Source organism: Theropithecus gelada, chromosome 16 (assembly GCF_003255815.1).
Source record: "Theropithecus gelada isolate Dixy chromosome 16, Tgel_1.0, whole genome shotgun sequence".
NCBI classification, from domain to species: Eukaryota; Metazoa; Chordata; class Mammalia; order Primates; family Cercopithecidae; genus Theropithecus; species Theropithecus gelada.
The window spans coordinates 58,428,285-58,447,907 of NC_037684.1; the positions used below are offsets into that span (position 1 = coordinate 58,428,285).

A 19,623-nucleotide genomic window follows, 5' to 3' on the forward strand; every position below is an offset into this window, starting at 1 on the left:
AGGCAGGCTGCGTACCATGACAGGGACGTGCAGGGCCCTACAGAGCTCTCAGGACCCCCCACTCTCCCCATTCAAGGCGTGAAGGGACTTTCCCCAGAAGATGTGTGTTAAGTTGAGACCTGAGGATGGGAGTGCAGGGGAAGCAGCCACGGAGTGTTCTAGGCAGAATGAGCTGCTTGTGCAGATCTTTCAAGACAAAAGAACATGACTCAGGCTGGGCGCAGTGGCTCACGCCTGTAATCCCAATGCTTTGGGAGGCCGAGGCAGGCGGATCACCTGAGATCAGGAGTTCGAGACCAGCCTGGCCAACATGGTAAAACCTTGTCTCTACTAAAAATACAAAAATTAGCCAGGTGTGGTGGTGTGCACCTGTAATCCCAGCTACTTGGGAAGCTGAGACAGGAGATTGCTTGAACCTGGGAGACAGAGGTTGCAGTGAGCCAAGATCGTGCGCTACTGCACTCCAGCCTGGGCGACAGAGCAAGACTCCATCTTAAAGGAAAAAAAAAAAACAAAAACAAAAAACAAAGAACATCATTCAGTTGAATCCAAAGAAGTTCGGTAGACCTGGAGCTCAGAGTTCAAAGCAGTGGGGAGAAAGAAGGTCAGAGCTGTGGTGGGGCCAGGAGGAAGGACATGGCAGGCCATCCCCCTGATGAAAAAGGGAATCGCTGAGGGGTTCTAAGACGAGAGAGACAAGAGCACAGGGCACTGTGGAATCCAGCCACTATGTAAGACCTGGTTTCAGCAAAGGCAAGACAGGAGGCTGCTGGGAGGGTCAGGAGATGATGGTGGCCTGGGCTCGGGTGGAGGCAGAGCAGGCAGTGATGGAGGAGGTGGGAAGGGCGCCACGGGAGAAGGGCAAGGCTTTGCGAGGGACGGAGGGTGCGGGGAGGTCAGGGGTCAGCTCTTGAGCTGGGGGTGGCTGGAGAGCAATGGTGCCAGATGCCATGATGGGGAAAATGAGGAAGAGGCAATTTCAGACACGCTGGGTTTGAGAGGCCTGTGAGACCACCAGTGAGGACACTGGTGGGCAGGTGGCTCTGGACATCAGAGGCTGGGGATGGGATATCAGGGGAGTCAGCCAAAGGCCGGCCACTGCAATGAACGCCCCAGAAGCCAAGCATGGCGCTGCCCAGGGAGGTGCCACATTTGAGAAGTGGTAAGAGGAGGGAAGCTGGCCAAGACGGCCAAGAGGGGCAGCCGTGGAACCACGGAGGCTGCCATCAGGGAAGCCAAGGAAACAGGACGGCCAACAGGGCCAATGCCCCAGAAGGTCAAGGAGATAAGGAAAAGGTCTGTCGGGTTTAGCGTCAAGCCAGAGCAGTGACTGTGGATGCCGGGGAAAAAGCAGGGTTTGGCTTGAGGGGTGAGAGGTGAGAATAAGGAGACTCCAAGTGTGGACAACCCCTTTCTCGATCCGGGCGGAGAGAGTCGAGTGGCCGCAAGGGGTCTGAAAGGAGGGGATGAAATATCTCACCAGCCACAGGTGACAGAACTCAAACCCCTTGCCCCGTGGACAGCGGACCATCCTCCTTGTTAACACACAACGCTCAGCACACCCAGTGGTTTCCTATGTCCTGCTAGGAGGGACCACAAGGGACTCCAGAGCCTCCAAGCTGGAGGGGCGGCCTGGGTGGCACCGAGGCCAAAGGAGGAAGCTCTTCCCCCTGGCTCTGGCTCTGACTCTGATCATGGCCCCCCTGCCCTGGGCTCTGACATTAGGTACCATTTGAAAAAACTCCTGCTATTGAAGAACATTTGAAGGCCGGGCGTGGTGGCTCACGTCTGTAATCCCAGTGCTTTGGGAGGCTGAGTTGGGAGGATCACCTGAGGTCAGGAGTTTGAGAACAGCCTGGCCAACATGGTGAAACCCTGTCTCAATTAAAAATACAAAAATTAGCCGGTTGTGGTGGTGGGTGCCTGTAATCCCAGCTACTTAGTAGGCTGAGGCAGGAGAATCACTTGAACCCGGGAGGCGGAAGTTGCAGTGAGCCAAGATCGTCCCACTGCACTCCAGCCTGGGTGACGCAGCGAGACTCTGTCTCAAAAACAAAAACAAAAAACAAAAAAAACTTTGAAAGACCATCGATCTAGTCATATTACAGATGGGTAAACTGAGGCCCAGAGACACGGAGACATGTCTGGGGTTCTACTGAGTCTGCCTCAGAGATGACTGGATGCAGCCTCAGGGTGCCAGCCTCGGTGGTCTTTCCACAGCCCCACAGTTCCGGGAAAGGAAAGGGCCGTGGCAAGGCCAAAGCCAGGGTTGCCACAGGGCTGTGGTGAGAGGCGGAGTCTGGCAGCGTGTGATGAGAGACAGAGAGACACATGCGGCACACGCCAGCGACAGGCGGCAGCAGGCGGGCAGGCGGGCGGCCGGGCTGCAGCGCCAGAGCAGAGCCGCTGTCCCCAGCATCCGGCCTGCCCAGGTGCCCCACACCGGCCATCGAGTGACCTCCCTGGGCCCTGCCTCCCCTGAGGTTGGCCGGCTGCAGACCCCAGGCCCACCTCCACATGTGCTCCTTCCTTCTCCCAGCTTGCTCAGACAAGCCCATGAATAGAACATTAAAGGCAAAACCTTCGAAAAGAAACAGCAGCTCCCTGGTAGCAGTCGTCCCACTAAATGTCAAATGCAGAGCAAGCTTCTTGCCTTGTGTGCGTCTCACTAATGGAGGCATCTTAGCCTCCATATCCCCATCATCCCATCGCCCTATAAATAAATCATGGTCAGAAGAATGCCAGTTTCCCCCCTAGGGCCTCATGAATCTCTCGACATAGGCATATGTAAAGGCCCTCTTCACCATGTGCTGGCTCTGGTGCCCGGAAAGAGATAGCAAACCCTGTGAGGATGATTTTAGAGGCAGAAGCAAACTTTCCTGCCACCTCGGTGGGCTGACAGTTGGGAGCCCAGCTTCTGTCCTGACTTGGGAGAGACTCTCGCTCAATTTCCCACAGACCTACCCTGGCTGATGTGGTTGTCACCATGATGCCACCACCCTCTGGAATCAACTCAGTAAGCTGCCAAAGGCCCATTGCTGGGGGCTGCAGTGGTCTCTGTCCCCTGGCAGACAAGTCATGAGTCGTGCCCACCCACCCCCTGTGAGGGCGAGCCACACACCCACTCAGCAAGTGTTGTTCCTGACAGGTAGCACACACGGCACTGGCCCGCCCACTCCTGGGAGCCCCTGCCCCCACTGAGTGGCTCACCAGCGTGCCATGGCGCCAAACCCCGCTGGTAGACTGATGGTGTGGGTGCCAGCAGAGGCTCTGGTGCACTTGGGGGGTACTGCCCTGCAACAGTGACCTCTGGCACACACTCTCCAGGGAGCCTGTTGCGTGCTTGCCAGGTGTGCTTCTGTACACACACACACATACGCTGTGGTGCCAACTCTTTATTGCTGTGCCAGCACAGAGGCCTCCAGAGTGACTCTCCTGAATCAGATAGCAGGGAATGTTTGCAGTTTCGTTTCCACGCTTCACTGACTGGTTAGACAGTGATCACAGGTTCGGAAGCACGTGCCTCACCGTGGCAGAGCTCCGAGGCAGGATACCACCCTCCTGCACCCTCAGATCGGCGAGACTCCCTGCTTGTTTCATCTTCTTTCTTTTCCTAAAGAAGCACAGGGAGCATTGACCTCTCTGGGACTCAACTGTGGCTGGAAGGGGACAGGAGAAGCTCTTTCTGGAGGACAGCTGAGCCCTGCAGCTGCCATCCTGCCTGGCAGGCTAGGGCTGGGCTGTGGGAAGGCCCCCCCAGGAGGTAGGGAGCACTACAAGGCTAGAGGGGCAGGTATAGGTGGGGGAACCGGTGTGTTCCGGGGCTGTGCTAGCAAGTCCATCAGGTCACCCTGGAAGGGAAGCCAGGGAGAGCAAACCATGGGCAGGGCTGAGAGCCCAAGCAGAGCCCAGCCCCCAAATAAACCATGGCCCTGGGCCTTTCTCAGAGGCATGAACGCAGGCAGGAGGGTTCCTGGCCCCACTGTCCCATCTCTGTCCCCAAGGAAGAAACCAGGGCAGGAAACAGAGGTGAGGACTGTGTCTTCCAGACACCAGGGGAGAGGGAGTAGGAGAGGGCATATGAGACAGCAGCTCAGGCCCCCGGGGTCCCAGATCCCAGACAGAGAAGTTCCTGAGGAACCGCAGAGGGGAGTGCACGGGAACCACCAGCAAGCTCTGTGAGAAGCCAGAAATGAATCAGCAGCGCCCAGCGCCCCACAAAACAAATGTCAGAGAAATCAAGACAGATGGGCACGTGAGACAGTGGAGCACAGAGGTCCAGAGAGCAAGGGGGAGGGTGGGCTTGACAGACAGAGCGGGGGCTGCATCCTGACTCAGCAGTGTGCCGGCTGGGTGGCCCAGGGAAAGGGACTCCAGCTAGCTATGCCTCAGTTTCCTCATCTGGAATAAGCACAGACGGATCCTGCAGGGTGGTCGTGAGGTGGCATGAGATAAGGCATGGAGCACCCTCAGTGAGGCTCAGTAAACGCAAGCGGCTATTGGCAGCATGTGGACAGGGACGCGCAGGTGGGGAAGAGCAGGTTATTGCCTGCTGCCTGTTTCCAGCTAGCATCCATATCTCCTCACCGCAGGCTTGGCTGGGCATGCTCTGTGAAGCCCGAGGTGGCCGTGACTCATTCTAGTGATGGACACCAAGTCAGTGGGCTCCTCTCTCCAGTTCCTCGACATCCCTGGAGGCCCCTGCTCCTGCAGCCCTAGCCTTGGAGCTGCCGGTTCCCTCAGTTCTTCTCCAGGCCTTGGGGGGGGCCCTCGCACCGGGGTCCCTTCCTGACTCCTGTCTCTGTCTCACTTCTGCCCAGGGAGGTCCGGCCACTGCACCCCGAGGAAAGGGCTGCTTCCGGCACTCTGCGTGGAGGTCCTGGCTTCTGCCGTCCCTGGAGGCTCCGCTCCCGTTTCGCCAGCTATTTTGCTGCCTCGGCCATCTGTTCCCTCCCTGTCATCTCCTCTCTGCTTTAACCTTAACCACTACTTCACTGCAGATGGTACCAGGCAGTTCCGCTCTCGACATCCTTCACGACGCCTGCCCCTCCTTCTCATCTCCAGCAAGTGAACCGCTCTGTCCTTTTTCAAGCCTCATCCCAAAGACATGGTCAGAGCTTGGAGTTGGACTCGCCCCACACAACTCCCCCTCCTCGATGCCATCTGCTTTCAACTCCAGCACTGGCCAGGGGCAAACACCTACCCCTTCCCCTGCCTTTTCCTCTTGAGACTTCTTCTTCTCAAACTCGGCCCAGAACCTCTCCTGGCATGGAGCGTGTGTCTGCCCCGGGTGTCTACCTGGTCTCCTTCCACAGAGCCATGTACCCGCCCAGAGGGCTCCGGGTTGGCAAGCCGAGGCGGAGGCCAGAAACTCTGAAGCTCATTCCTACTGTGGAGGAACCAGGGCTCGTGCTGGGAGTGTGGGTCATGAACAGTTTCCCTGTCGAAAATGGACCTGAACACTCTGCAGTAAGGAATTGTTTCCGTGCTGGCATGGTGGGAACTGAACCAAAACACTTTTTCTATGTTGTCTGAGCTCACAGGAACGTCGCTCTGCTGTCCTTGCTGTTATTCTGGCTACTGGTGAGAAAATGCATGCATGGGCTTTACTTAGCAACTCGCTCTGCCTCTCCTCTCTGTCAGGGTGCTCCCCTAAAATCTCTCCTCTTGGCTTCTTTTTTTCTGGCATAAGGACCCAGAGCTTTGAGGAGAGCAGCAGCCCAGAAGCTCCTAAGGAAAGAAGCTGTTTTGGTGAGATTGGTTCCACCAGGCTACCTGCCTTGATTGGGACAGAAATGGGCTGAGAAGACGGAAATCTGACTTCTGCACCTGGATTTGGGCTAAAAAGCCTCACAGCTTGATAAGGGCTCTTGCATCTCCCCTCTATACTTCCTCTGCACAGAAAAGAGTGTCTTGGCCACCCATGGAACAGTCTTCTCTCTGCCTCGTCACTGGGGCTAAGGGCAGCTGTATTACTAATAGCTCCAAGTCTTGGTTGCCCCCAGAGAGAAGCAGAGATGTAGCCTGCCCACACCTGGCCACATGAAGGCTCTCCAAACACCTAGAGGAGCTCTGGATTCAAGTCAAGCAACCGTCTGACGCCACCACGGTCCCTCCTTCCCTTTGCCTTCCCTTCTTTCCACAAAAGAGAAGCCCAAATCTGCCACCAGCCCAGCCCATCTGCCCATGGAGACCAACGGAACCAAATGCATCTTGCTGGGTTGCAGGCCTTAATCTAGCTCTTGCTGAATTATTCAGGGATGGCATTAACTTATAAATGAGTGTGTTTGACTGATTTTGTGGTTGATGTACAGATAAATTCTAATGAAAGACAGTTACAAGATTTTAAATTATTAATTAGACTGCCACTTAACAAAGCCTATTTGGCACTCTATTTTCTTGCTTAACAAGACAAAAACTTTAAGGAAAGGTTCTGTATTAGCCCAGAGGCTCTTGATTTGCATTCTGTTTTTATAGCTCTACACATGAAAACCGTGGGTCCTGACCTTAAGCAGGCCACTTCTGGCAAAGCAAACCCCCGACAGGCCGCCCTTCCTTCCTGGATGTTGCCGGGTGGCTCGGGGCCTCGCTTGCCCTCCTGCCTCTCACCTCTCAACCAGAGGCTTGCTTTTAATATCCCTAGTTTTGCCGGCTAGGCCACGAGAGGGAGAAGCAGGGAGGGCAGCTGCTGAAGCCTTCAGCTACCAGGACTGCCAGCAGCTTTCTCCCACTGGGGCTGTTCTAGTTCACAGAGGTGGGGCTGTGGCCAGTAGTCCTTTCATTAAGAGACACAAGGCAGTCCCCCCAGTCCTCCCAAAATGTCGTGCCAGGGGACAGCTTTACTAGGACAACCACCAATCAGAAAGATGATCCTCATGGCCCAAGGTCTGGTCCTGCCTTCCTCCTCCTCTGGGGCTTCATACCACTGGACTCCTCACTGCACAGGGCACCCCATTATCAAGACCATGAGCCCTGCCCTTTGCAGAAAGATAAGGGTTTTCTTCTCTTCCCTCCTCCCCACAGGATCTAGGGAAGGCTACTCTTTCATCATCTTTCAAACCCTTTTCAGAATTATAATTAAATTATTACACTCCCTCAGGTCCAGGACCCCACATAGGGCTCTGCATATTATAGGCAAAAAAATAGCAAGATCTGTCTAAACACTTCCTATATCTTTTTTTTTTAGATGGAGTGTTGCATGTTTTCCCGGGCTGCAGTGCAGTGGCACAATCTCGACTCACTGCAACCTCCGCCTCCCGGGTTCAAGTGATTCTCCTGCCTCAGCTTCCCAAGAAGCTGGGATAACAGACATGTGCCAGCACGACTGGCTAAGTTTTGTATTTTTAGTAGAGACAGGGTTTCACCATGTTGGTCAGGCTGGTCTTGAACTCCTGACCTCAAGTGATCCTCCCAACTCAGCCTCCCAAAGTGCTGGGATTACAGGTGTGAGCCACCGTGCCCAGTCTGGTTTTTTTTTTTTTTTTAAATAGCGTCTGGCTTTGTCCCGCAGGCTGGAGGGCAGTAGCACAATCTCGGCCCACTGTAGCCCCTACCTCTCAGACTCAAGTGATCCTCCCACCTCAGCCTCCCAAGTAGCTGGGACTACCAGCATATGCCACTGCACCTGGATAATTTTTTAAAATTTTGGCCAGGTGCGGTGACTCACACCTGTAATCCCAGCACTTCAGGAGGCAGAAGTGGGCGGATCACTTGAGACCAGGAGTTTGAGACCAGCCTGGCCAACATGGCAAAACCCCATCTCTACTAAAAATACAAAAAATGAGTCAAGCATGGTGGCGTGCACCTGTAGTCCTAGCTACTTGGGAGGCTGAGGCAGGAGAATTGCTTGAATCTGGGAGGCAGAGGTTGCAGTTAGCTGAGATTGCACCACTGCACTCCAGCCTGGGCAACAGAGTGAGACTCCATTTTTTTTTTTTTTTGAGACGGAGTCTCATTCTGTTGCCCAGGCTGGCCTCGAACTCCTGGTCTCAAGTGATCCTCCTACCTTGGCCTCCCAAAATGCTGGTATTATAGCCATGAGCCACCACACCTGGCCTCCTATATAATTTTTGCTTGGAGACTTTGGGAATAATTCTAGAAGCAGACACTTGAATGGCCACCTCCCTGGGCATTAGCCTCAGGCATGCTTTTGGCTTTGGGCACCTACCTAGAATCCATACAGAGAATCTGAGTGTCCTATACAGGTGTGCAGAAGAAACAAATCCAAAGGATCAGGATCTGGGGCCAAGAGAGAAAACTGCCTGCCCAGGAAAGAACCAACACAAGTCCTCTGTCCACACAATGTCCTAGGGGCAGTCTCCAGGTCCCCAGGCTGAGCCCAGCCTAGTGAAGGGCTTCTCTTCTCTGCTTCCTTTGGGCCAATTCAGGTGGAAACCTATCGGTGGAACCTCTTCAGCCAACCAGGCTGTGCAGGAAGGAAAAAACAGCCCGAGTAGCAAACACACGTGACTGCTAAGCCTCCAGTGGCCACCTCTTGTGCAGGGTAAGGAGGCTCCCCCCGGGAGCCGCCTCCACAATGCAATGGGCTCATCCATAGCTGGGCCTCTGGCTAGCCAGGGTGGGAGAGAAAGGCTCTTGGAGGCTGCTGGAGCCTCCCTGGGCACCTAAACCATATAAATAAAGTGCGTGGGCTGCTTGGTGGCTCATTTTTAACTATAAACTGCCAAAAGACAAAAGACCAAAAGGGAAATGAGATGTCAGTTCCTCTCCATTATCCCTATCACAGACCTGCAGCCCAGACATGGCGGCCTCTTAGAGGTGCCTGGGAAGCCTTCCCTACTGGGGCAAGTTTGCATGCTCCAGGCCCAAGTTTCTCAGACCCGGGCTCGTGCTCAGCTCTGTAAAAAGCACCTTCTCTGTGCAAAGACACTTTGGCCAGCACTGCTCGGTTGCTGAAAGGACTTTTTGTGCCTTTCTGCAGGGAAAAGGAGGATCTGGGGTGTGTCTGCAAAGCGGTTTCTCCAACTAGCCCCAGAGACTCTTCCACGCCACAGCGGAAGACAGCCAGCGTTTCCCCCTGCACTGCACCGACCCACGTGGAGGGCACAAGTCACACACAAGTTTGTGACTCTTCCAAGACGACGGGGCAACTCAGCTTCCTCGGTCGGCCCAAGCTGCGACCACCAAACGGCCTTTACCGCCCCACCAAAGGCGTGGTTCCTCCACCCACCTGTCTGACCTGCTTATATCTGGGTCTCCGCCATCACCTCCACATCTGCTTCTCTCCGCCCATCTTAGGGCTTCGCTTCCCCCCCTCCCCCACCTCCCCCACCTCCCCCACCTCCACCCCCTCCCCGTGCGCGTTTTCTCCTTCCCCATCCTGCTGTGAGGTCAGAATCCTGTGCTTACGACACCTCGGTCTGTTGCCATGGAAACAGGGGCGGATTAAGGCTGGAGCGCGGAGCGCAGGGATCAGGCCCCTCCGCTACCTGAGCTCCCGCCTCAGCCGGCTCCCGCAGGGCCGGGGCAGCCAACCGCAGGCCCCGCGGCTTCTCAGCCTCCCGGCCGGGCCAGGCACGGGGAGATCCCGGCGGGGCGCCACAGCCCGCTCGGACCTGGGAGGGGAGAGAGGCAGACGCAGAGGCTGGAACAGCTGGTGGCGGGGCCCGTGGGCTCCCGGCGTGATCACTTGCCCTCCCAGGGCCCGGGGGACGGCGCCCAGCGTGGCAACCACGTGGGGCCGCGGCGGGACTTCCCCGGTGCCCGCACCAACTTTGCCGCGCTCGGTACTGGGCCGGGCTGCCGGGGCGTCTAGCTAAGGTGGTCGCGAAGCCAGCTGTCCTCAAGTTGAGCTGGGCACCGGTCGCGCACACTGGCGGCACGGCCTTCGCGTCCCTCCACTCCCAGCATAAGGAAAGTTTGAGGAACTGGACATCAGGCGCTGGCTGCTCCCCACCCTCAGCAGCTGGGTGCCCAGAGCCCATCCCTGGGGATCAGAGCAGGACTGCAGAGAAGACGTCCGCGTCCGGGCCTCGTCTGGGGAGCTAGGGCGCGCGGGGAGCGCCCGGGCCGCGCGGTCACTGACCGCTGGCTGCACAGGAGCGCCGTGCGGACTCGGCCTCCACAAAGCGGCAGAAGCAAGGGCGTGTGCCCGCGCAGGGGATGGAGCCTGCAAGTGCAAAACTTTATCACAGCAAAGCAAAGGTCCCAGGAGGCCGGCTCCCCTTCCACCACCGGCCGCTCACTCTGGTCTCCGACTGACCCCTCCGGGCCTGATCTCTAGGCCTGGCCACTCGATCCATGGAGCAAACCCCATGGATCTCACAACTGGCCACCGACGGGAGCTGAGCACCAGCAGCAGCCCCTCGGCGGGTGCGCCCGGCAAAACCCACCAGCCCGCCGGGGGCTACTTCCCGGATCGGGAGCCCCAGCGCCGGGCGGCTCCAGGGCTCACGGCTCTTTCTGAGCGCATTCAACTTCAACTTGCCCCTGCGGCTCCAACTCACCTTTGCGAAGCATGTTGGCCACGGGGCCGCCGCTCCGAGGTCGGCCTAGGCGCACTCCCTCCCGGGGTCCAGATTCAAATCCCTGGGCGCCAGCTGCAGCTAATCCGAGCGCGTCGAGGCGGGGGCAAGCCGGGGATCCGCTCGTGCCCGGTGGCCCGGCCCCTCAGGGGCATGGTGAGCTCCAGCCCCGCGCCGAGGACACCGGCGCCCGCAAGCAACCGTGGTGCTGCCCGGCAGCCCCGCGCGCTTGCTCAGCCCCGGGGCGAGCGGCTTGCTCCGCGGAGCCGGCGGCCTGCTTCTGCCACCCGGAGCACTTTGCAGGCGGTTTTGTGGGGGGACGCCGCCCCCTGGCCGGCCGGTCGCAGCCCCCTCCTCTCCGCCCCCTCGGACCACCGCCGCCGCGGCTGCTGCAAAAGGGCGCTCGCACGCACCGCCGAGCTCCGGGGAAAGCGCCCGGCGCGCGTTTGCAGGACCGAGCGATCGGCGGAGCGGGGCGCCTCCCTTCCTCCCCCCCACCCCGGCTTCCCCCTCCTCTCCTCCTCCCTCCCTCCTTTGCTCGCTAGCTCCCTCCCTCTCGCTCCGCTCCCCGCCCCCGCTCACGGAGCGCCTCCCATACAAAATTTATGAAAGTGCTCTCTGCTCGCAGTGCCGAGCGCCGTCCTATTCCCAGGGCAGCTGCGCTCAGCCGCGCGGCGCCGCCTCCCAAGGTGTTTTCACTGCACCCGCCCCCGGGGAAGATCCTCGGCCGGCGTCCGTCCAGGCACCTGCCCCAGTCCCCAAGCCGGTCCTCGGGCCACTCCACGCCCCTCCCCGGCCCCGCAGGCCTCCCGGAGCCCGAACCCGCAGCCCAGCCCCCGCCCGCTCGCCCTTCGCGGCTGGAGGTCATCGGGAGAGGCGGCTGGGACGCGAGGACCGCCGCCCAGAGTCTGGATCGCGAGTGCGCTCCCTGCCCCGTCTCCTCCCCGGCCAGCGCCCCTTCTCCCCGTCTCGACGGCTCTTCCCCGCACTGAGCAGCTCCAGCCAACCCGGCTGCCCCGCACCCCGAGTCCCAGGACACTGTTCTTTTGTGGGGAGAGGAGAGGAGCAAGCCATTCGGGAAGGGTCAGCTGCAAATTCCAGGGAGAAGGAAGGACCCGTGCGGGCTCGGGTGGGCTGTCTCCGCCTGGGTCGGGTGCGGTGGGGTCTCTGATCTCCCTTGGTCCACACAGACCCCTCCAGGGGTTCGCGGAAAATAGAGGAGACGCCCCTTGGAAAGCGGGTCCCGCAGGGGCCTGTTGGGCTGAGGGAAGAGAAGGTTCGGGCCAGGCGAGATCCTGGGTGGAGGCGGCACCCTCTGCTGGCCTGAGATCAGAGGGATTCGAAGGGAAGGAAAAGTGGATGGACCAAGGCTCTCATTCAACACACATTCACCGAAGGCTCAGCATGTGTGGGGCACTGCTGTTGCTAAAAATTCAGCAGACGAAAAAGGCTTGTCTTTGCCCTGTCCTCAAGGAGTTTCCTTTTTTTTTTTTTTTTTGAGACGGAGTCTTGCTCTGTCGCCCAGTCTGGAGTGCAGTGGCCGGATCTCAGCTCACTGCAAGCTCTGCCTCCCGGGTTCACGCCATTCTCCTGCCTCAGCCTCCCAAATAGCTGGGGTTACAGGCGCCCGCCACCACGCCCGGCTAATTTTTTGTATTTTGAGTAGAGACGGGGTTTCCCTACGTTAGCCAGGATGGTCTCGATCCCCTGACCTCGTGATCCGACCGCCTGGGCCTCCCAAAGTGCTGAGATTACAGACGTGAGCCACCGCGCCGGCCGAGTTTCCATTTTAATAGGGACCAAATGAGGAAAGTCCAGAGAAGATGGGAAGATGGTGCTTAGAAGAAAACAAGCAGAATATTATTCTGAAGCTGACACAGGGGTAGGGGTGGCAGTGAAGGAAAGCTGCTCTGAGCAGGTGACATCCAAGAAAAAATCCAATTGAATCCCTCCTTGTAGGAAAAGGTGACATGATAGGAAGGTCAAAAAGAAGGTCAGGGCTGGGCGCGGTGGCTCACACCTGTAATCCTAGCACTTTGGGAGGTGGAGGCAGGCAGATCACGAGGTCAGGAGTTTGAGACCAGCCTGGACAGCATGGTGAAACCCAGTCTCTACTAAAAATACAAAAATTAGCTGGGTATGGTGGCATGCATCTGTAGGCTCAGCTACTCGGGAGGCTGAGGCAGGAGAATCGCTTGAACCCGGGAGGCAGAGGTTGCAGTGAGCTGAGATCGTGCCACCGCATTCCAGCCTGGGTAACAGAGCGAGACTCTATCTCAAAAAAAAGTTCAGGCTGGGCGCGGTGGCTCACACCTGTAATCCCAGCACTTTGGGAGGCCGAGCTGAGCAGATCACTTGAGGTCAGGAGTTCAAGACCAGCTTGGCCAGGGTGAAATCCTGTCTCTATTAAAAATACAAAAATTAGCCAAGTGTGGTGGCACGCACCTGTAATTCCAGTTACTTGGGAGGCTATATGAGAATCTCTTGAACCCAGGAGATGGAAGTTGCAGTGAGCCAAGATCACACCATTGCACTCCTGCCTGGGCAACAGAGCGAGACTCTGTCTCAAAAAAAAACCAAAACAAAACAAACAAAAAAAAAAGAAGGCCAGTCTGACGTATTCACTCAAACATGCATTTGGTGGCACTGAAGCTTCAGATTTGAGCTAAGGCTCTGGGCTTGGGCTTCCAGAAGCTTCAAGTGTCGTGGGAGAAGAAAGACCCACAAACCATCTTAGAGTTTGACAGAAGTCACAAAGACTGAGAAAGGGCTCTGCTAGCTCTGCCAGGGACTATGGGATAATCAGGAAACAGTCACAGAAGAGGTGCCCTTGGAGTTAGGTCTTGAGAGCTGAGTTCACCACATTGAGAAGGGGGAAGGGCATTCCATGCAGATGCTTGAAGGTGAGAAGTAACCTTGTTCTGAAGATGAATAAGATTGGTCCTTCCTGAGGACCATGGGCTCACACCTATCATCTCACCACTTTGGAAGGCTGGGGTGGGAGGATTGCTTGAGGCCAGGAGTTCGAGAGAAGCCTGGGCAACATAGTTAGACTCCATATCTATTTCAAAAAAATGTTTAAAGATAAAAAAAGATTGATGGCTGCTACTCTGGGCACACTGCCCATGGCCACAGGAGCAGTTAAAAACAACGAAAAAGGATTGGTCCTTCTTGGGGTAGGAACAGAAGGTGAGGCATTCCTTCTCTTAGCCACCAGCTGCACGGCAGTGCTGACCCCACTGCCTGCCTGAGCCCTGACACTGGGGGCTTGAGAGGTCCTCTGTCAGTACACCGAGGCCCAGAGAGGATGAACAACTTGCTCAACGTCACATCACAGATCAGCAATAAAGTGTGGGCCTGACTCAGGGACTGAATGTGGGATAATCCTCCTTCCACCTCCCCAAGCCGCCTCCCCATGACCCCCTAGCCCACAAACTCTAGCATCTTAGGAAAAGTTGGCTGGGGCTGGGCGTGAGTGTGAGAAGCAGAGTTATTTCAGGCCTCAGGAGGGCTGGGTGCTGCCTTGGAGTCCAGCCAGGGGGTGGGGACGAGTGAAGGCGGGTGTTGTGGTGTAATGTGGGGGTGCGCTGTGCCCGCCTTCTTGTCAGGCAGTAATTACTCAGACTGCTGAGTAACTCAGGCAGGGAGACCCCCACAGACAGATGGAGGTGTCCTCGGCCCAAGCTGAATGGCAGCCCCCAATGTCCTGCACTACGGGGTCTTGAGGAAGCATTCTCACATCTGTTCTTCATGTCCAGTTCTCTTAGGCATCATCTGGCTTCCTAATGGGTGCCAGAGCAGTTCATTAGGCACAGTGGATGCGGGGTGATGTTACAAGAGGATGGGACCTTTGCCATCCACAGGCCCCACCTCTGATGAGGGAAAGGTCCCAAGGGATATGGCGCCTGCTAGGGAGAAGCCATTGCTCAGCTGGAGCCAATCCTTTCCCTTTGAAACTCGATGCTGCAGCCAGAGCTAAGGCTGTCCACAGGCTGGGCAGTGGAGTCCTGAGAAAGGAGGGGCTGAGTGAGCTCCTGGAATTCAGATCTTGCACCCTGGGGATCCAAAGAAGTTGAGGGGAGATGGGAAGGTCCAGTCTGGACGCTTGTTGAGTGGAGCGGAGTGTTCCTGGGACCCACAGTGGTCATGTTTCTGTCTAGAGCTACCTGTCCTAAGAGTGCTGATGGCCTGAGGGGCAGAGCACTGACCCTTGGTGATCACTCCCCGCCTGCCCAGCCATTTCTCCTCCCTGGGCAGCCTCCCAGGCAGGGCCTGTCTCTGGCTGCTTGTTTTCACTTCTCCCTGCACCTTAATTAGGGGTTTCCAAGCAGGGAGGGCCTCTGGGGGAGCCCAAGGCCACAGAGCTGACTTAAAGGGCTAGCTGTGCTCACAGAACCACCACAGAGAGGAGAGAAGAGGAGGACGCCAGGGGACTGGGTAGACCGTTAGCCCTGAAAGACCATTGTTCTGCAGGGCAGTCTGCTGAAGGCCAGTCCTGCAGGTACTTTGCTCTTCCAAAGGTCAAAGCCGTTTCACTGGCTGTCTTCTCTTTGGGGTCTCTTGGGCTCTGTCAGTGATCAGGAGAAAGACTAGCCCTGAGGGGCAGGGCAAAGGTTGGCCAGGGTCCAGAAGGGTTAGACATCACAGTCCTTGACTGCCCACCCTCCCAGGAAAGCACCCTCAGGCTGTGGGCTTTCCCCAAAGGTGCAGTTTCGTCCATGTGAACCTTCTACAGGGTCTACACGGTGGATTTTTTTTTTTTTTCTTTTTTTTTTTTGAGACGGAGTCTGGCTCTGTAGCCCAGGCTAGAGTGCAGTGGCCGGATCTCAGCTCACTGCAAGCTCCACCTCCCGGGTTCACGCCATTCTCCGGCCTCAGCCTCCCGAGTAGCTGGGGCTACAGGCGCCCGCCACCTCGCCCGGCTAGTTTTTTGTATTTCTTAGTAGAGACGGGGTTTCACCGTGTTAGCCAGGATGGTCTCGATCTCCTGACCTCGTGATCCACCCGTCTCGGCCTCCCAAAGTGCTGGGATTACAGGCTTGAGCCACTGCGCCCGGCCTTTTTTTCTTTTTTGAGACGGAGTCTCCCTCTGTTGCCCAGGCTGGAGTGCAGTGGCGGGATCTCAGCTCACTGCAAGCTCCGTCTCCCGGGATTACGCCATTCTCCTGCCTCAGCCTCCCAAGTAGCTGGGACTACAGGCGCCCGCCACCTCGCCCGGCTAGTTTTTTGTATTTTTTCAGTAGAGACAGGGTTTCACCGTGTTCACCAGGATGGTCTCGATCTCCTGACCTCGTGATCCGCCCGTCTCGGCCTCCCAAAGTGCTGGGATTACAGGCTTGAGCCACCGCGCCCGGCCTACACGGTGGATTCTAAAGGTGATAAGGGCTGGGTGCAGTGGCTCACATCTGTAATCCCAGCACTTTGGGAGGCCAAAGTGGGAGGATTGCTTGAGTCCAGAGGTTCAAGACCAGCCTGGGCAAAACAGTGAAACCTTATCCCTATTAAAAACAAAAAACAAAAAACTTAACTGAACGTATGCTTGTGGTCCTGGGTACTCAGGGGGCTGAGGCAGGAAGATGGCCTGAGCCCATAAGATTGAGACTGCTGTGAACAATGATCGCACCACTGCACTCCAGCCTGGGCGACAGACCAAGATCCTGTCTCAAAAAAAAAAAAAATTTTTTTTTAAGGTGATAAGGACGATCCAGAAACCTGCACGAAGACTCTCAACTTGGAGTTGGGCTGGTGGTCCCTGAGTTCTGTCCTGCCGGACAGTGGGGTCCCCCTAGGTAGGGAACGTGGCCCCACACGGCGGTGACCCGCCACTGCTTACCAGGAGGGGGAGACTGGCAGGGGGTCTGAAGGAAGATCTGGTGGGTGTCCCCCTTCACAAGACTCGGCCTGCAAAGCTCGTGCAGGGAGTTAGCACATAGGAGAGCTCTGGTCTGGGAGTGGCAGGCTCGTGCACGGCCAGGGAGAGGAGTGGGAGACTGAGTCGCAGGGAGAGGGCAACTGCAGTGGTCGGGGACCACCAGGGAATCCCGAGTCCCGGCATTCTGGGCTGGGGTGGAACTCCGTATAGCCCCGCCCAGCGGGTATCCCCGCCCCCCGCTGAGCGATCGGCGATCGATCGCAATGTCTGCGCTCTCCGCGTTCTTCCAGCGCTGTCTTTTTAGTACCACGTGCGCAGGCAAGTGATGGCGGCGCTGGTTGTGTTCGGGGCAGCGGAGCAGGGCGGCCGAAACGGCCCTGGCAGAGGTGGGTGCTGCAACGCTGCGCTCTCCAGACCTCGCATCTCGGGGCGGGGCCCCCAAGTTAGGGATAGGACCAACCCCCTTTAACGGCGGCAGCGTCTTTCTCCTCTAATCCCGCTGTTAGTCGCCTTGGGCCGCTGTCACCAGCTGGGGGTCGCTGTCAACCGGAGCCCAGGGGTACCAGTCTTTTACAGCTTTAGGGCGCGACCGAGAGCAGTCCTGAATCCTCAAATCGGAAACTACAGCCTTGCCTTGGCGGGCAGACGGACGCAGGAAGATTGACGGATAAAACGGACTCGACGGGGAGGGAAGGGGCCAGGCCCGTTGCAGCTAGCGTCTTACGAGTGCGCCCTCAGGGAATGCTTTCAGGGAAGAGACGCAAGGTTTCATTCGCCAGGCATTAACTGAGCGCCCACCGAATGCCAGGCCTGCGCTGGGTGCAGGTACTGGAATCAGAGATCTCAGTCTACTGGGGGAATGTTAATGTAAACATATCATAGCCTTGTGATGAAGGAGGAGGTGCCTCCTGGCCCCTGGGACACATTGAAGGGCTAATGTTAGCAGCTCCTACACCCCAACGACCACTAGGGACCTGTCAGAGGAGGATCTGTGATGGGCCTAGGAATCCTAGGCTGATTGTCCAAGGCTTTCGAAACAACTGACCAAAAACCATAGCAGTGGTAACGTTCAAATCTGGTCTCAGGGTCCCAGCCTGCCAGACTAGATCTCCACTGAACCATCCCCACCGCCGCCCACACAGTGGGTGAAGCCTCAAATCTGGGCGGATCCCTCCTATCATAGCGTGGGACCCTAGCAGAAGTTGTGGCACACAGTACAGTCTCAATATATATTCGTTGAATAAGTTAATTTCTTGCCTTTTCGTATCCTCAGACTGGCTCCTAAAGAGATATCGGGGTTGAACTAAGCTTAATGTGGGGCAGGGCATAGTGGCTTACACCTTTAGTCTGAGCACTTTGGGAGGCTGAGGAGGATTGTGTGAGCCCAGGAATTCCACACCAGGCTGGGCAAGATAGGGGGACCCTGTATGCACAAAAAAAATTAAAAAATAGCTGTGTGTGGCTGGGCGAGGTGGCTCACACCTGTAATCCCAGCACTCTGGGAGGCAGAGGTGGGCGGATCACCTGATGTCAGGAGTTCAAGACCAGCCTGGCCAACATGTTGAAACCCTGTCTCTACTAAAAATACAAAAATTAGCCAGGCGTGGTGGCGCATGCCTGTAATCCCAGCTACTTGGGAGGCTGAGGCAGGAGAATTGCTTGAGCCCGGGAGGCTGAGGTTGCAGTGAGATGAGATCGCGCCACTGCACTCCAGCCTGGCAGACAGAGTGAGATTCTGCCTAAAAAAAAAGAGAAAGCCGTGCGTCTTGGCAGTGCCTGTAGTCCTAGCTACTGGGGAGGCTGAGGTGGGAGGATTATCGTTTGAGCCCAGGAGGTCAAGGCCGCAGTGGACCATGACTGCGCCCCTGCACTCCAGCCTGGGTGATGGAGTGAGACCCTGCCTTAAAAAATAATAAGCTGAATTGTGGGGAACAGGGTGAGACCAGAGTAAGGGCTGCAGTCTTGCTAAGCGCTACGGTTTCCCCTTTACTCCAGGAGTTGTAATTATGTGTAAACCTGTCTTTGCTAGACTACTGGTCCCTAAGGGACAAGGTCACTTTTCTGTCCTTACTGGTACGTCCACCACCCTAACTCAAGTGTTCTTCCCATCTTTCCTGGCTTAAGAGTAAGGAGGAGCAATGGGACAGCTAAGTCAGTGTATGATGTTTATTTCCCTTTTAAATGAGGAGAGGTAAGCGTGAAAGAATTAACCAGTGTGGCCATAGTCAGTGGGATTCGGAGTAAGGAGGGCAGTCTTTTAAGTTAGTATTCATGTTTAATGGTTTGCTTATAGACCTCATATCTAGAAGCTCAAACCTTCAAGGCATCCTCAGGAGGTGGGAGAGGGGAGACATTCTCCCAGGCTGGCTGGGCTGGCTACACTGACTCTCGGGTTTTCCGCAGGGCTGTTCTCTGTCAAGGAGCAGTATGTGGACTCAGACTCATTCTTTGCTCCTTAGCCCCCTGGTGTCACCTCTACTCTCCTGAGGAAGAAGGTGAGCCATATTCTATTCATGGGCTCAAGTCTTCCATTCCCAGTAATTTCACAACATGGAAATTATACCGGTTACCTTCTGGCTTAATGAATTGTCTCTGCCTTCGGGATGAATTCAGTGAGAATGAAAGCTGGGCCAACCCCCTTGGTGTCTGGATCTGGCCCTTAAACTCGGTGGAGTTAACAGCTTAGCTGGGTCTTCTTACTGAACTCAACTTGGGTCTCCCCGTCCTCACAAAGCAAAGCCAAACACTGACATTGAGATTTGCAGGGAGAGAACAAGCATTTATTGTAAGGCGCCAAGCAGGGAGACTGGGCAGCTAAGGCTTAAGACCTAAACTCCCTGATGGCTTGCAAGCAAAGGGTTTTTATTTTTTAAATTTTATTTATTTATTTAGAGACGGAGTCTCGCTCTGTTGCCCAGGCTGGAGTGCAGTGGTGCAGTCTTGGCTCACTGCAAGCTCCACCTCCCGGGTTCACGCCATTCTCCTGCCTCAGCCTCCAGAGTAGCTGGGATTACAGGCGCCCGCCACCATGCCCGGCTAAGTTTTTGTATTTTTAGTAGAGACGGGGTTTCACCTTGCTAGCCAGGATGGTCTCGATCTCCTGACCTCGTGATCCGCCCGCCTCAGTCTCCCAGCACTTTGGGATTCCAGGCGTGAGCTGCGGTGCCGGCCACAAAGGGTTTTTAAAGGCTGGGCTGCAGGGGGTCTTTAAAGTGAATTAAGGGCTGGGGAATTTCTGGAAATTTCTTTTTTTTTTTTTTTTTTTTT

The 19,623-nt window shown here is 56.4% G+C and overlaps 1 protein-coding gene and 1 long non-coding RNA gene across 4 annotated transcripts in view; both read left to right on the plus strand.

The window, feature by feature from the left end:
* Positions 1-3,379: 3,379 nt before the first annotated feature.
* On the plus strand, positions 3,380-6,334 carry LOC112610034. The gene is made up of 2 exons (XR_003116265.1): positions 3,380-3,763; positions 4,821-6,334. It is a non-coding gene; the product is annotated as an uncharacterized LOC112610034 (long non-coding RNA).
* Positions 6,335-16,623: 10,289 nt separating this feature from the next.
* Positions 16,624-19,623, plus strand: part of DPH1 (diphthamide biosynthesis 1) — a 13,595-nt gene continuing 10,595 nt past the window's right edge. For 2 of the 3 annotated variants that reach the window (XM_025362224.1, XM_025362226.1), the window contains exon 1: positions 16,624-16,742. In XM_025362224.1, the coding sequence (XP_025218009.1) occupies positions 16,682-16,742 (61 nt within the window). In that variant the 5' untranslated portion in view covers positions 16,624-16,681. Of the gene's footprint in view, positions 16,743-18,759; positions 18,852-19,623 lie in introns of all 3 variants that reach the window. The other variant, XM_025362225.1, reaches the window with a different exon arrangement.